Source organism: Thermothelomyces heterothallicus (genome assembly GCF_042370625.1).
Source record: "Thermothelomyces heterothallicus CBS 202.75 unplaced genomic scaffold P884_scaffold_2, whole genome shotgun sequence".
In the NCBI taxonomy this organism is placed as follows: domain Eukaryota; kingdom Fungi; phylum Ascomycota; class Sordariomycetes; order Sordariales; family Chaetomiaceae; genus Thermothelomyces; species Thermothelomyces heterothallicus.
Window position 1 is genome coordinate 747,976 of NW_027192563.1, and position 15,173 is coordinate 763,148.

General features: G+C 56.4%; 4 protein-coding genes across 4 annotated transcripts; 3 read left to right on the forward strand and 1 right to left on the reverse strand.

The window, feature by feature from the left end:
• Positions 1-4,442: 4,442 nt before the first annotated feature.
• P884DRAFT_168560 (uncharacterized protein) lies at positions 4,443-6,914 on the forward strand (the record flags this gene model as incomplete). The annotated part of the gene is made up of 1 exon (XM_069437294.1): positions 4,443-6,914. A coding segment is annotated over one exon (2,472 nt), but the record flags the coding sequence as incomplete, so codon positions are not given.
• A 1,405-nt stretch (positions 6,915-8,319) lies between these two features.
• On the forward strand, positions 8,320-9,891 carry P884DRAFT_289390 (uncharacterized protein). The gene is made up of 3 exons (XM_069443994.1): positions 8,320-8,978; positions 9,026-9,498; positions 9,614-9,891. The coding sequence occupies exons 1-3, from the start codon at positions 8,508-8,510 to the stop codon at positions 9,873-9,875; spliced, it is 1,206 nt and encodes a 401-aa protein (XP_069301061.1). The 5' UTR covers positions 8,320-8,507; the 3' UTR covers positions 9,876-9,891.
• Positions 9,892-11,085: 1,194 nt separating this feature from the next.
• P884DRAFT_254741 (uncharacterized protein) lies at positions 11,086-12,560 on the forward strand. The gene is made up of 2 exons (XM_069440918.1): positions 11,086-12,040; positions 12,158-12,560. The coding sequence occupies exons 1-2, from the start codon at positions 11,211-11,213 to the stop codon at positions 12,372-12,374; spliced, it is 1,047 nt and encodes a 348-aa protein (XP_069301062.1). The 5' UTR covers positions 11,086-11,210; the 3' UTR covers positions 12,375-12,560.
• A 492-nt stretch (positions 12,561-13,052) lies between these two features.
• Positions 13,053-14,527, reverse strand: P884DRAFT_282401 (P-loop containing nucleoside triphosphate hydrolase protein). Its single transcript, XM_069443597.1, has 6 exons — positions 14,114-14,527; positions 13,958-13,990; positions 13,836-13,894; positions 13,594-13,774; positions 13,296-13,528; positions 13,053-13,233 (listed from the first exon to the last, which is right to left on the reverse strand). Exons 1-6 carry the CDS (start codon positions 14,135-14,137, stop codon positions 13,158-13,160), a joined length of 606 nt encoding a protein of 201 aa, XP_069301063.1. The 5' UTR covers positions 14,138-14,527; the 3' UTR covers positions 13,053-13,157.
• Between the last annotated feature and the right edge of the window lie 646 nt (positions 14,528-15,173).

The window sequence follows — 15,173 nt, forward strand, 5'->3', positions numbered from 1 at the left end:
TGACATGCCTCATTATGATGGGTACAAGCTCGGGACGGCGAGGAGTTTGTTGGGATACATTCTAGCGCACCGCCTCTTCACATTGACTTTTATTCTTTTGAGCGTCCGGGCCCGAGGTTTTTTTTTTTCGGTTGGTTGCAGCCTTGTTCAGCCATGTTGTTGCCTGACCAATTTGATTAGTGGTGGTTTCCGCATGCCGTACGTGGCAACGAACGGAATGCGAAGGCGGGATTGCTGACGCCACCACGCAACTGACACGCTTGCCCGTTGCAGGATGATACCGCAATATGGCGCCAATGGCGGCTCATCGCCTCGTCGTTACGGCGCATCCTACGCCTCCCTATCCCGGAGCCTTTACGTCTCGGTTTCCCTAGGTGCGTGTCACCGTCCCTCCATGCCGACCTCCGTTGGTCGAGTGCGCTGTGGGACAACCGGAGAAGGGTGGCTGGCTCTAAAGGACGCAACTCCGAGCTTAGCAGTCGACAACTCATGTATAGGATATTTTGTTGAAGGGTGCCGGGGGGTGGCTCTCTAGCACATGCCTGTACATCACAATCTCCTGCGATGCTCTATACCGCAAAGGTGTCAGGAATGAGTCTAGCTCATCTCAGCACTTCAATGACCGCATCATGCGCTTCCTCAGAGGTGCTGTTGCTTTGCTGTAAGAATGGACAGCCGCAGGTCTAGTCACGGCTGTCGCCGTCGTTGTTTTGTTGTTGCTGCTGATGCTGCTGCTGCTGCTGCTGCTGCTGCTGCTGCTGCTGCTGTTCCAACCACGTCGAACAAACGAGAAAAAATGCTTGATTCAACTGCTTTTAAAGCTTTCGTTTTCTCAGTGTCGGGTAGTTAGGTAGGCACCATCTAAGCTCGACCCGGCCCGCCGACGAATGAGCCATATATGTAACCCGTACATGCAGTTGGATCTGATCGATCCTGGAGGGAAGCGAATCATAAAACCACTAAAGAGGCTGTGCAGGAACTCATCGGAGGGCTTTTTGGGTGGATATTAGCATACGACGCGTACTGTAGGTATGTTGTATACAGATCGTATATTAATGAAGTAATGTATGTATGTATATACACTCATATGAAGTCATACATATATAAGCGTAACCCGGCTGCACCATGCAGATCAGCTCGCACGCCGTTCTCTCCACAAATGTTTTGTCGTATCTGCGTCGGAATCTCTGCGCATTCGACTCCGGTAAGTGTTCAGACACCATACACACTTCCTACCTGTAGTAGTTGTATATTGTTAAATCTGGCGAGAGTTGCCGAATTGGGTCTCAAATCGATCCGAACCCCACACAAGCGCACTGCAACCAATTGTCCCACTTGCCCTGGATTGCGGGTCCTGTGAGTAAGTGCGCTAGTGTTTTCGATTTAGTGTCGACCCACCCGCCGTTTGTCACTACACTAGTGTATCGTCAGATTTGCACCAGGTCCATGCTGGACTGTTGTCAGTCTTGGTGTGCTCCGTACAGATGGATGTAATCCGTACTGCGTATTGTATTCTACGCTCGCAATACCACGGGTTTACGCCTTGTAAGTAGACGCTACGTTCCGCGAAGTCCAGTCGCACCAACCCGATTCTACACTACATTGCACTATGTGTACGGAGGTAGTTATTGCTTCAACCTAGGCGTAATCTTTACTCATTGCACTTCATCTGCGCCTGTCACCATCCCGGAGCGCCCGACATGGCGTACGTGCTTGGTACACCAAAGGCGGATACAGTTGTTGACACTGCTCTACATAGTACATACCTACCTGGTATGTATGTACCTTAGGCATATAACTACGTGCGTACATGTTTTTTTTTTGGTGGGGGGGGGGGGGCGGTCGTGGCGGCGGGGGAGATACGGAAAGCTTAGACACGAAACAGGGGCAGCATCACACTGGTAATGCACATTACGCCTCCATCGCTCGATTCTAGCGAGCCCGATGGATGCAGCTTTCTCGTTCCCTCGATGTGGCAAGAGGATCCCGCAACCTCCATCACCGTCCCCATTACTCACTCACTCGGGACACAGGATATGTGGTGCCCTACTCGTACAACCAAGGACGAAGAGATACCTTTTGGAACAAGTTTTTATTTATTTATTTATTTTTTTCCTTGTCGATCTTAGTTGTAAATGCGGATCTAGCGGTGCCATAGCTCAAAAAAATCTTGCTTCGTTTCGTCATCAAACCCTAAACCAACTGTCAGTTGGCCATCATCTGGTCGAGCAGCGAGCAGTCTGGTCTTGTGCTATGTTGTGGAGACTACGGAAGTGCCCCGCACGCATGTGCACCTCCACAGAGAGTCTGTTCTCTTACTATCCGTGCTGCGCGCTCTGTCGAGGTTGAGTTACTTCGCGTCCGAGCGCTAGCGCATCTTTAGCACTGCCTTTTACGCCTTGGTGAGCTCCCTTCATTTCCATCCTCTTGGTAAGTCGCGACACATGTGGGGGATTGGCTTTCCGACCGTGGCTGCAAGGGGCCTGTATCACATCACACTCGCGCCTTCCTTCTCGTCCTGCCTCTCATAGCCCCTCCATCGCTGACGTTTTTTTGCCGCAATCCCGAAGTTTTCTGTTCCTGGATTTGGTCCGTCACGGTGGGTTTTTGGGCACCTCGGGTCACTGCAGGCCCTCGTCTTCGTTTGAACATCTCTCGAGCGCAACTCTCTTAGCTCCAAACCCGAGTCGTGAGTTTGGCACCAAGACGCTGCTTATTCTTTCCTTGATTATCTTCCTCCTTCGTTATCGCCAGTTTACCTCTTTCCCGAGCTTGGCACGGCTGGATTTCCAAATCTTCCTGCTGTATTGGCGCTTTTTGCCTCTACGAACCCCCTCCCGCTTCCTCGACGCCGTCGGCCTCCCCGGTGTAGCGATCACAGGACTATTCAATTTCATCCGGTACAATTCTACAACGCCGCCCTAATAAGCCACTCGAGAGCGCTGCTTGATCTCCTCCTGATCACCAACCCTCTCTACTGGTGTGGCTGCTGGGGTTTGGCTGGCTGAGTTCTGCCCGTGGTCCTTCGCGTTCCCGCCAATCTGAAACGGGAACTGTCCGCGCAAACCCCGGTCTCTACTCGTACATAGTACGTGCTCAGTTTGACACCATACCCTACCCTCTCCACTGGCTCCCCTGCGCTGCAACCCCCAACCTCTCTGGGTCGCAATCTTTCATTGTCCAATACCGGAGTTTACTACCGTCCCTGGACTGCATCCTGCGACCGGACCTGCCGCCGCCCCGCCATGTCTCTCTTGTCTTTCCAGGTGACTACATTGTCAAGATCAGAGGACAGCAACGCTGCGCGACTGCGCGAGCAGTCTCTTACCCAAGTGCCCGCGGTTTCGAGTTAAAGATACAATCCTTGTTCCGCAGCCAAGGACCCAGCGCGTGGCTTCGTGCAAAACAGGGAGCGGGGAACGGCCCATGTCACGGTGCCGCGGCGACAGGGGTGCCGTTCACAGTCGTCGAAACGCAAAATGGACATGATGCCACCCCGAGCCGGGCCCCTTCTGCGTTCCGGTTGTTTAGGGGTTCCCTCGCTTGCTGCTGTCGCGGGTGAAGCCACCGTCCCGTTCGAATCCGCAATGGTCCGGTCAACCTGATTTGGCCATTTCTGGCAGAAGCCCTTTTTCTGGAACCATGTTGCACGCGCGGCGGCCCTGCCCTCTCTGCTCTTGCTCCAGTTCGATGCTGCTTCTTTCTTTGTCAAGGCTTGCTGGCTGACCATTCTCTCCTTCAGAGGACAGACGAACTGCCCTCGCCCGCCTCCTGCCTTCGCGCGGTCGAAGGTCATTGGCCCCGTTTGCACAAAGTCATTCACTTTTCTTTTTCTCGTGTTTGGGCTGGCCGACCCAGCTGGCGCTGTGTTACACGCCGGTTACCTTTCATTATCATTCCCCTCTTCGGCATTGTCTGCCGTCGTTCGTTCGTCCGTCCATCCGTCCGTCCGTCCGTTCGTTCGTCCGTTGTTTGGCGGCGGATACATGCATACATACCAGATACCGCCCACCGGCTCCGCGACCTTGGTGTAAAGCCGGCCTTTGCCACTTGCCCAACCTTGCCGTCCAAGTCTACGCGCCTAGGAAATCGCTGCTACTGCACCGCTGCGGTCTCCGAGGGCACAGAGCAGAGCTCCTCCACAACGACCTTCAAGTCCAAACCTAAATAGCAGCCTCCAGGATACTGTCCCCGCCAGGCGTATGCTACCCTATGCCACTCGGATCGCGGCCAAGTGTTGGGAGGATAATCCGCGCACCTGCCAGGAGAGAGAACGGACTAGAGGGGGCTCTTGCATGTGACGCGGTGCAGGCTAGCCTAACTAGATGAATCCTCAAGATGGAAGCAGGATGGATCGACCAGGGCTGGGATCCGTCAAGAGGGCGAGGGAGCGCGCCGCCGCCGCCCTCTCGAGAGACGCCATACCACCAGAAGAACCTCAAATGGCTGGGCTATCCGGCCCCCGCCCGCCGGCCGCGAAACCATCGACCGGACTCCCGCGGGACGTGCGCCCGAAAGCATCCTTCCCTTTACAGACGAAAGACGGCCAGGTAGGCGTTTCGATATCGAGGCCGTCGCCAGCCCCGCAATGGCCGTTGCCGGAATCCATCATTGTGCCTACTCCTCAGGTCGATGGTGAGCCGTTCCGTCCGCCAGGGGGAAACACGCAACCGCCTCAGAGACCTCGGAGACCGAGCCGAGTGCCTTCGATTCTGGATGCTTCCAAAGTGCAGGAACACACGCCAGTTTTCCAGTACAGACCCCGACCCGAAACAGAGTCGTCCGGCCAGGAGTTGTTAGCGGTGGCGGAGACCCCATCGAGCGTATCACGGCCATCCACCCTTTCGTCGGTGGGGTCCATACCCGACTTTCCGCTCCCGGCGCAAGTACCGCCGGGGCCGCCACGAAGGAGTGTCAACCTCGGGCCGCCGCCGTCGGCGAGACGGGGTGCTTCTTCCTTTTACTCCAACTCGTCCTTCGTCTCGCCGATCCCCGAGGAAAGTCCAAGGTCTCGGTCCCATGACTCGATCGCATCAAGCGCGGCAATGCCGGAGCACTGGGGTTCGCTGTCACCCGGCCCAAGCCCCGGTTTTCCGGACCCGATCTACGGCGAAGCGATCGCGGAGGAGCCCGGCTATGGAGACGATGATGCGGAGGAAAGCCGGCTGGTGAGAAGTGCAAGCATAGGGAAGAGGGCGAAACCCACGCTGGTGAGCGCACCGCCCTCCCGGGGAGCAGATCAGCCAGGTCCCGAGCAGCAGCGGCCAGGGCCGCAGCCGGTGCAGGGGCCTTTTCAGGATGGAACAGGTTACGTGGAGAACTCGAGCTCTTCCGGCACGATCCCACGAGCGGCCAAGTCGCCGATCGACTCGGCCGTGACGCCAGATGCCATGCTCAATGCATACGCCTCAGCCAGCGCCGACGACCCGTCCACCCCCTCCCCGCGAGCTACGCCCTCACCGAACCCAGCGGCCGAGCCGCAGTCCTACAGTCGGTTCTCGGCGATACGCCGACCGCCGCGCTTGGACATTGATGCCGTGCGCAAGGCCGAGGCGAGGGGCAGCCTGACAAGCCTTCCGGATCTCATCCGGCGTGCCACGAGACTGGCCGCAAGCCTGGAGAAAGGTCGGAGGCCGGCCAGCCGGTTCGACGATCTGGACGACATGCCGGACCGTGCCTACGATAGGGAGAAGCACCGGTCAGGCCTCTCTGACATGCTGGCTGCATTTCCTCCGCCCGCGCAACAGCCGGCAACGACCAACAGCCGCCGCAGCATCCGCGATAGCATCCGAGAGCAGGTTCAGTCATGGCCCCTCCCTCTTTACGTCAATCGCAACCCCAACACGTCACAAGAGGCCGTTCCTCCGAGCGACTCGCGGTCGTCGATGAGGGAAGGAAGGCGTAGATGCTGTGGCCTTCCCCGTTGGGGTTTCATCTTGCTCCTGATTGCCATCCTCGGTCTAGTCGCCGCTGCGGTGGTTGTCCCTGTGGAGTTCCTCGTGGTTCGCAAGCAAGACAAGGCCAGCCAGACGCAAAAGGAGCTTCAGCAATGCCGGCAAGAACTGGTATGCGCCAATGGGGGCACGAACGTGGTTAACCAGGGAGTCTGCTCCTGCGACTGTGTCAACGGGTTTACCGGCCCCGACTGCACCACCGTCGACGACGCGGGTTGCACGACGACCAGACTTACAGGGTCCGACGGCGGCAACATTGTCGTTGGAAACGCGATCCCCCGCCTTCTCAACCAAGCGCAAACCAACTTCACCATCCCACTTAACGCCACCAGAGTCATCTCCAAACTCGAGAGCGACGACCTCAGCTGCGCAGCACAAAACGCCCTCGTGACCTTCGACGGGCGCGCGGCGCGCCAAGACAAGGCCCTCTCCGCAGCCCAAGCTGACGGTGACGGTGACGGGACCGGAGGTTCAGATGCAGTTGACGCAGCCGTAATTGTCGACGGTGTCCTCTACATAACCATCACCGTCGTGCTCGCCCCGCTCACCACGTTCACGCTCAGCGGCTCCTGGCCAACGACAACGACCACGACGACAATCACGACGACCGCCACCAGCAGACGGCCGTCCTCGTCCGCGACTAGCACAAGCAAATACACGACCACCATGACCATGCCATCCTCGGGCACAGCATTACCGCCCATACCGACGCCGACCCTCGCCGTGACTGAGGAGGTGCTCGACTTTGCGCGGGTGGCCGTGCTGTACGTCCTGCAGGAGGACAGCCTGACGGATGCCGAGACGGCCCAGATAGGGCTGCAGACATTCCTGGGCGGCAATTTGGATCTTGAGGCGGCGAGGAATGTCACGCTTGGAGGCGGGCGCAGCGTGGATCTGGTTGGATTTACGATCGATCTGGGCGGGGGATTGGGCAAGGTTGGCGGGGGCAGCGGGGGTGGTGCTGATGGTGGTGGAGGAGAGGCGGCATCAGCAGCAGCAGTAGCAGCAAGGGGGGCTTCATCGGAAGCGATTACTGCGCGCATGCGGATAGGTCCTCATGATGAAGGATCCAAGCCCCTCCCAAGGCGACGCAAGCGGTTTGCGGCGGCCTTGACATGATCTTGGGTACGTGTGTTTGCTAAATAATAAATAGGGCATGGGACGGGCTGCAGATGATGTTGCCGCAACACCCAGAAACGTGCTATCACCGAGGATAAAGAAAAGGGGGGTTGGGGAGTTTGCCACGGGGTGCGGATGATGCTGATGATTCAAGGGACACACCATTCGCATTGGAGATGCGACTATTTTCGTGCTACATATCTTTGTTTCTTTTCATACCTCTGAATCTTGTATATTAGTTGCTACCCACCGACACAAGCGCAAGGCGCCGGGCGTTTCTTTGTCTCCTTCTTTTGTTCCCTCTATTTTTTTTTTTTTTTTTTTTTTTTTTTTTTTTTTTTTTTTTTTTTTTTTTTTTTTTGGAAGAAGACGGGGCAGTTCACCTCCAGTGGAGGCGGAAGGAGTTTAGATGGGCGGGGAATGATGGGATAATGCGGCATACATCGGTGTGTATTTACACAGTAAATCGGTGGCCGAGCGTGTGCATACCTATGTACTGCGTAAAAGTAGGACCTAGCTCGATCGTCACCTGCGCGAAGCAAACACTAGAGAGACGATCGAGGGGATTATATAAAGGCAGGCATCGAGTGCTTATTACTGCGGTGGCCTCTTTCATGTTCCCCTTCGGTTGCGAGAAGGTGGGTGGCATTTTACCGGTGGACCGCCTCGGACTCGGGTTTCTGTCAACAGTCCGAAACAAGGGCAGTGCTGGCCACCCCCCCCAGGCCATCAACATCCCACCCTGACCCATCCCTATTGCTCTTGCGAGCCGCCATGGGCCTACGGATCGGTATGTGCAGTACAATGCATAACTACAGCCGAAGACATTAATGCGCATTGTGCAAGTTGTATGGTGAATATCAGTTCCTTATGGCATTTGATACGTGACAGCTTATTTTGGAAATGGCTTGCGGTATGATGTGTGTCCGTACTGAACTGTGTACATAGTATACTGTGTTTTGGGAATGTGACGCTAGAAACCGGTGGTGCCTGTTCTGGCGGCGGTGACCATATCTCAAATCGGGCAATGAGGTCGTGTGCATTGTTGGTCCTGGCGCTTGCAGCTGGAGCTCTCTCCCTGTCATGCTGGTCCTGGCCGGGGCCCCCCTCGGCTGCTGACGCCATTGGGTGGGTCCCATCTGGCCTTCGGGGTCGCCCAGAACCGGGACCTCCGGAAGCCAACACAGACGAGCTAAAGGTATGAACGGACTACAGGACCACCTGAGGCCACTCTCGTTCGACCATCTTCGATTCACGCCAACGTTCCCATTTCACCACACTTTCAAACGACATCTGGAATACTTTCCCCATCTTCCTTTCTGTCGACCTTCGTTTCCGTTGTTGACACACAAACCCGCATTGAGTGATTGATTCCACTCTTTTTTTTCTTTCTGCCTTTTTTTTTCCGGCCGCCAGCCGCACAGGATCAGCACGATGCTGCTGAAGCCCCTCACCCTTGCGGCGGGCCTCCTGGCTCTCCCCGCCGCCCAGGCATTCCTCATCCCTCCCGAAGTCAGTGAGACCGACATCCACATCGCCAACACCATCGAAAGCATTGGCCCCCAAGTCGCCGAGGCTCAGATCGTCCCGGTAGCCGTCGAGTGCCCCGGTTGCCCGATCCTGCTGAGGGGTCGACGTGGCCGGACCGTCCAGCTCAAGATCGATCGCCCGAGTCACCTCGAAATGGTCTTCTCCATCGACCGCCAGCCCGACCACGACCGCCTTCTCGTTAACGGCTTCGAGCTCTACCCCTCCAGAGGCATGTCCGGAGGGATCCTCTCGGCGCCGCAAGTCGTCGACCGCGAATGGAAGAAGGAGCATAAGCCGCGCTATCCCGAAGGCGAGCACCGCAGGCTTCGTCACAGGCTTACTCCCCAGCCTCAGGCCCTGGGCTTCGGTTTGAAAGTCAGCCCGCCAATGCAGGACGCGGACGGGCAGTTTGAGCAATGCAGGACGCGGACGGGCAGTTTGAGCTGGTGGAGGTGGAGCTCCAGATCCTCGAGGTCGGCGTCGCCTTCGTCGACGGCATCCCGAGCCTAAACCTCAAGCTCATCAAGGACCGCGACGGCCGCTTGCTCATCTCCCGGATCGAAAAGGTCCAGCCCGAGGTTCTCGCGCCGCCTCCCGCCGTCGAGCCGGAGGGATGCTTGATGAGGCTGTTCAGGTGGCTCGCGATCGCCCGGAAGAAGCTCGACGGGAGCAACGGGTTCGCTCCCTGCCCCGTCGCCGCCAAGCACCCGTCCCTCTTCGACGAGACCCTTCCTCACCACGGACCCCATCACCATCATCACCATCATCACCCGCCTGCCGACAACTGGCGCATGACCTATGAGCACCGTCACTGGGGGAAGCTCCTCAAGCATATGGCCTCACACATCCTGCTTCCCGTGCTTATCGGCATCGTGGCCGGCGTGAGCATTAGCCTGTGAGTATTCTTTCCCCGATGTTCATCAATTTTTCTTTTCCTTTTTCTTTTTTTCCTTTTTTTCTTTATTCCCTCCCTTTCTGGTGGCTCTGTCTTTTCGCTGACATCACTTTAGAATCGGCATGGCCGTCGGCACTGTGCTAATCTCCCTTTGGAACACCCTGTCAGGCCGCCGCCGCCGTGGCGCTGACCATCGCCGTCGCCGCTCCAGCCGTAGCCACCGCCACAAGGTCTCTCTTAACGAGGCCGCTGCTGCCGAGGAGAAGGCTGGCCTGATGGAGTATCAGGATGCGCCCCCGTCCTATGATGAGGCAGAGACCGCCAAGACGACACCATCTTACGACGAGACGGAGACCGCTAAGACGTCGCTGGCCTAGGTTCCCCCGGGGGGGGGGGGGGGGGGGGGGGGGGGGGGCGGGGAACCGGAGTCCAGTCCAGGCGGGAAGTCGTGTACGACTGTAGGCATTGACTTGGTTCGGGGATTGGTTTGAGTGACTGTAGCTGGCGTTTTGGGGTTATCAGCGGTTCGAGTTTTGGGTTGTGTTTTTGGCAGTGTCGTGGATACGAGACGTTGGTCCGTTCCACCGCACTTCTCTTGGGCATCATCGCTTTGGTGTGATCCATCCAGTCCATCGTTGGCGCTTTCATTATTTTTCTTTTCCCTTCCCATTTCTTGAAAATACTCACAATTAACCCACGTTTTTTTATGGAATGCGCAAACAACACTAACAACGTCGTGTCTTCCCCAATTCCTGGGCTGCGAAGGCTTGAAGTTCGAGGGCTGCGGTAGTACAGATCCAATCTTGCTTGTTCTAGCATTGCTCTTCCCACCAGGTCCCTTGCCTTACCTGCCTTAACCCATGAAAGGGGAGGAGGAAAACATCTCTCGGGCACGGCTTGTTCGCTACGTTGCAGACGCTCCCTCATCTTCCAGGGTAGACAATTGCTTAAACGAAGAGCAAAGAGAAAAGCCCCTTCCCATTCCTAAAATCGAAGAGCGTCGTCGGTTTCGAAGTGTTGGGACGCTGCTACTCAAGAACAGCGAATGCAGCTCGAGAAAGAGGCCCAGCTACTTACACCGTACCTAGCACTACTTCAGCCCAACAAACAGTTGTATATTCGAAACGAGTCAACATTTTAGGCACCGGTGGGTGATGCTCCAAGATGCTCTTTCCAGGTAACAAATCGTTTCCTGACCAGTTTTGCAAGCATTTGGATTGCATTATGTTCTGCCCAACAGAGGTTCAGCGATGCTCGTTATCTTTTGATGGACAATGACGGGAAGGAAGTAGTGTAGACTGTGGAGAAAGCACTGACAAGCGCTGACAGGGCACGCTGGTGGACCCCGGGTTTCCACCACTCATGTTGTGTGCCTTGGGTTGCTGGAGCCTTTCACGTTCGGCTCGAGCCGCCGATGAAAAGTTAACTTGTTAACTGACAGACGGGTCGCCGATGGGCCGCATGGTGCTTGCCCCGCCCGGCCTTATCGCTCGCTTGTCCGCCAAGCGCTCCCCGCCTTTAGACCGGCAGAAAAAAAATAAACTGGACACTTGGGAGGTCAGACTGGGTACTCTGAAGAGATACCTTTTTTTTTTTTTGGCTTGTCTTTCGGCTGTCAACAAGTTATTTGTTGCCAGACGCCCAATTCATTGTCTACGGGCTTTCCCTTCCCCTTGACTTCAAGATTGCATTGCGCAATCGGGGAACCGACCATGGGCAAATCATCCAAGAAGAGAGAGCGCACCGACGAGGATGTCGCTGACACCCCTTCCGACGCCAAGCCGGCCGTGAAGAAGAGCAAGCTTGACAGCAACGGCAAGGCCGAAGTCACCAAGAAGAGCTCGAGAGTGAAGGAGACTAAGCCCGAGCCTCCCGCGTCCGAGGAAGTCTCCGATCCCAAGAAGGACAAGAAGGACAAGAAGGAAAAGAAAGACAAAAAGGAAAAGAAGGCAAAGGAGGAGAAGAAGACGAAGGAGGAGAGCAAAAGCAAGGATGTAGACAGCGCCGCTTCAGAGTCGAATGAGCCCACGCCTGCCCAAGATGCGATCTCCAAACCGGATCCAGAGCGGGAAGCCAAAGGACCTGTCAATGGCGTCGACAGCAGCGAAAAGAAGGCCAAGAAGAAGAACAAGAAGAGCAAGAAGGACAAGAAGGCGACAACCGAGGACGCTCAGCCCACAACCACCGGCAATGGCGACAACAACAAAGAAGCCGACGGCGCCACCACTACCACCACCACCACCAACAACAACAACAACAATAATAATAATAATAATAATAGCGGCAAGCATACCCGCTTCATCTGCTTCGTCGGCAACCTGCCCTACACCGCGACGGCCGAGAGCGTGCGCGCGCACTTTGCGACGCTGCAGCCGACGTCGGTCCGGCTGCTCACGCGGCGCGACGACCCGACCAAGTCGCGCGGCATCGCCTTTGTCGAGTTTGGCGGCTACGACCGCATGAAGACGTGCCTGCAAAAGTTCCACCACACCCTGTTCGACGACGGCAAGTCGCCGCCGAGGCGGATCAATGTCGAGCTGACGTACGTTTTTTCTCTCTTCCAATCACCTCTTTTTACCCTTCCCCCGTTCTCCTTCCCCCAATTTTGCTGCGTCTTAACAGTGAAATCAATGCTGACAATTCGGCACAAAAAACAAAGTGCTGGCGGAGGTGGCAAGACGGCAGCGCGCCTAGAGAAGATCAAGCAGAAGAACGCCAAGCTCAACGAGGAGCGGGCGCACCGGATGCAGAAGGAAGAGGAGGCCAAGCATGAGAAGGCGGCCACGGCGACGGTGGGCGGCAAGACGCAGGAGCAGCGGGAGGAAGAAGCGATACACCCGAGCCGGCGAGGGAGGGTTCCGTATGCAAAGAATTGAACCGACGAGCAGGAGTAAGGGGGGGAGTGAGTGAGTGAGTGAGTGAAGGTACCGGGATATTCATGCTCAGTGCTGCTACACACAAGATACCCACTTTCTACGGATCAGGAAAAGTTTTATTTTATCACCATTTCGCGTCACGGGAGGGTAGTATGGAGTATATGATCCAGAAAATAAAGGCAGACCGCATTTCACATTCAACTGTGTAGTCATTATCTACCCCGCTGTCGACAACTCTCGCTTGTCCCTGCCGATAGCCTGTTTCGAGTTCACCTCCAGAGGAGAAAGAGGAGAATGACGAAGACAAAAAGAAGCTGAAGGAGACCTCTGCGTTCTGAAACGATGCAAACAAATCGCGACCCTGCATGGTGGTAGAAGAAGTGCGCCGATGCTGGGATGGTGCGTACCAGCAGAATCATGGGGCACAACAGAAACTACCTAGATAGCACCCAAACCCCGCCCAGGACCGCCAGGTAAACGTGCGAAAGACGATGGGGGTTGTGGGTGATTTAGGGCACCACGATCCCCTGTTGCCGTTTCCCTCGCCGAAACAAAGCGCCGCCTCTGTCTGTCGTCATCTCACAGCCTAGGCCCGGGAACCATCGAAGACGTTGCCGACCACGTGTGTGGAAGCATACTTCCGAGTGCCAATCCAAAAAAAAAAAAAAAAAAAAAAATCCAGGCGGGGCGTGATTGGGGGTATAGATTGTGGTATGTGTGCATGCATTAGAGGTCGTCGTCTGTCGTCGTGTGTAGAGGAGGGTCCGTAACGGAGATGGATGATCAGAGGATCGGGCACTTGGAGGACTTCTTGCTCTGCTTGCTATCGTCTGGAATGGGCAAGATTCCCAGTGCGGCTCTGGAGGGTCCCCTCGTCAGCATGTGCACGTGAGGACAGGGTCCGGTCAGAAGGCTACTCACCGGATGGCAGTGTCGAATACACCCGCGAGGTTCTTCTGCGTCAAGGCGGAGCACTCCACATATTTGCAAGCCTTGATCTGCCTAGCGCACTGGATTCCCTGCTCGTAGAGAATAGGCGACATCTTCTTCTCCGCTAGCTTCTGTATCGTCTCCGGGTCGTCTCGCATATCAATCTTGGTTCCGACGAGAACAATTGGAACGCCAGGCGCGTGGTGGCTGATTTCGGGGTGCCACTGTGCATGGGCGGTCAGATGCTGCCTCGGTTCACCCCCTGCTGTCCGGAGGTATCCTCGCTCACCTTGTCCGCGACGTTATCAAACGACGGGGGGCTGACCACTGAGAAGCAGATGAGGAAGACATCGGTCTGGGGGTATGACAGCGGCCGCAGTCTATCGTAGTCCTCTTGTCCCGCGGTATCCCACAGCCCTAAGCTGACCGGCTTGCCGTCGACTTGCACCAGCGCCGAGTAGTTATCAAACCTGGAAAAGCTGCGCGTTAGGGCACGGATGAGGAGAGGACAAATCGAATGGATGCACATACACCGTCGGGATGTACTCGCCCGGGAAGGCGTTTGTGGTGTAGGAGATGAGCAGGCATGTCTAGGAAAGAACCGTTAGTATGTTGCGGACGGACGGGACCCCTGGGGATGCACAACACTGTACCTTGCCAACAGCACCGTCACCTGTGACGACGCACTACGGGACGAAAACAGTGATTAGTACCGAGGCTGACGTTCTGCTGGCGGCCCATCGCCAGCCCCATCGCCGGCGCGGGGATGGGGTGTGCGCGGTCGGCCGTTGTCGCGGTGGGTCACGAACCTTGATCGACTGCGGTGTCGCCATGGTCTATGTATATGTAGGATGCACGGAAAGCAAGAATAACGATTGTTCTGCGACTCCCGTAAAAGCAGTCGAGCAGTCAAGGCGATGGACCGGTTGATGTTATCGGTCAAAAGCGAGCGGGAGGTTGGGATGGACGGGCAGGGTTGTGGGAAGCAGGAGGGAAGAATTGCGCTGCCAAGTTGGCCCACCGCTCTAATGTAGCGGTCCGGTCGACGGCGAGGTGCAAGGGTATATACCAACTATGCCGACACTCAGGACCAAGGAGGCGAAATGCAAACTGCAACACAATGAACAGAACGAGGCGCTGTCGCCGACTGCAAATGGTCTGGAATTCCGGCTGCGGAATAAGTGTACAAATACGGATACAGAGAATGTTCAGGTAGGAAACAGAAGTCCGGCGCAGTCTCGAGAGCCGGGGCGGCCATCAGGCGAACGGACGCTGGGTTGGCAGTCTCAATCGAGGCGGGACTGGGGCCCGATACGGTGAGCCGTCCCAGCACTGTGTAGAAGCCCCCGGGGGGGGGGGGGGGAGGAAGCGAATGCAAGTTGTGCTACCCTCAGACCTTGCCTCAGGGCCTCAGGGCACCAGTGGCATGCCTCTCTTGCACACGCCATGGCGGTTCAGGGAGGCGGGGCGGGGGTTCGAGTGGAGCTCTGTGCTTCTTCGCACGGCGCGCCATAGTCTTGGCCGAGCCCATGTCTGTATCTGGCGAATCGTGCCGTTGCGTTTCGCTATTTGAGTTGCGGGCAGCAAGGGGCCAACCTCTGACACGTTCGGCGTCAACCGCTTCGAAAGACCGGTTGAAACAACCATGGGAAACGAGTGGGCCACGGCATTCGGCAAGAGATGCGGGCCCTCGCTGGTGTTCGAATGATACTCAGCTCGCATGCTTTGAGCTTCCTTCTCAAACCGGCAGAACCAAAAGTGCCGAGCACAGCTCCCCGAGGAGATCGACATCTGGGAACCAAAGCATTTTACCGTATCGAGTAAAGCCCTCGACTCTATGACGAAAGGAGAGCCGTGACTTGCTACGTC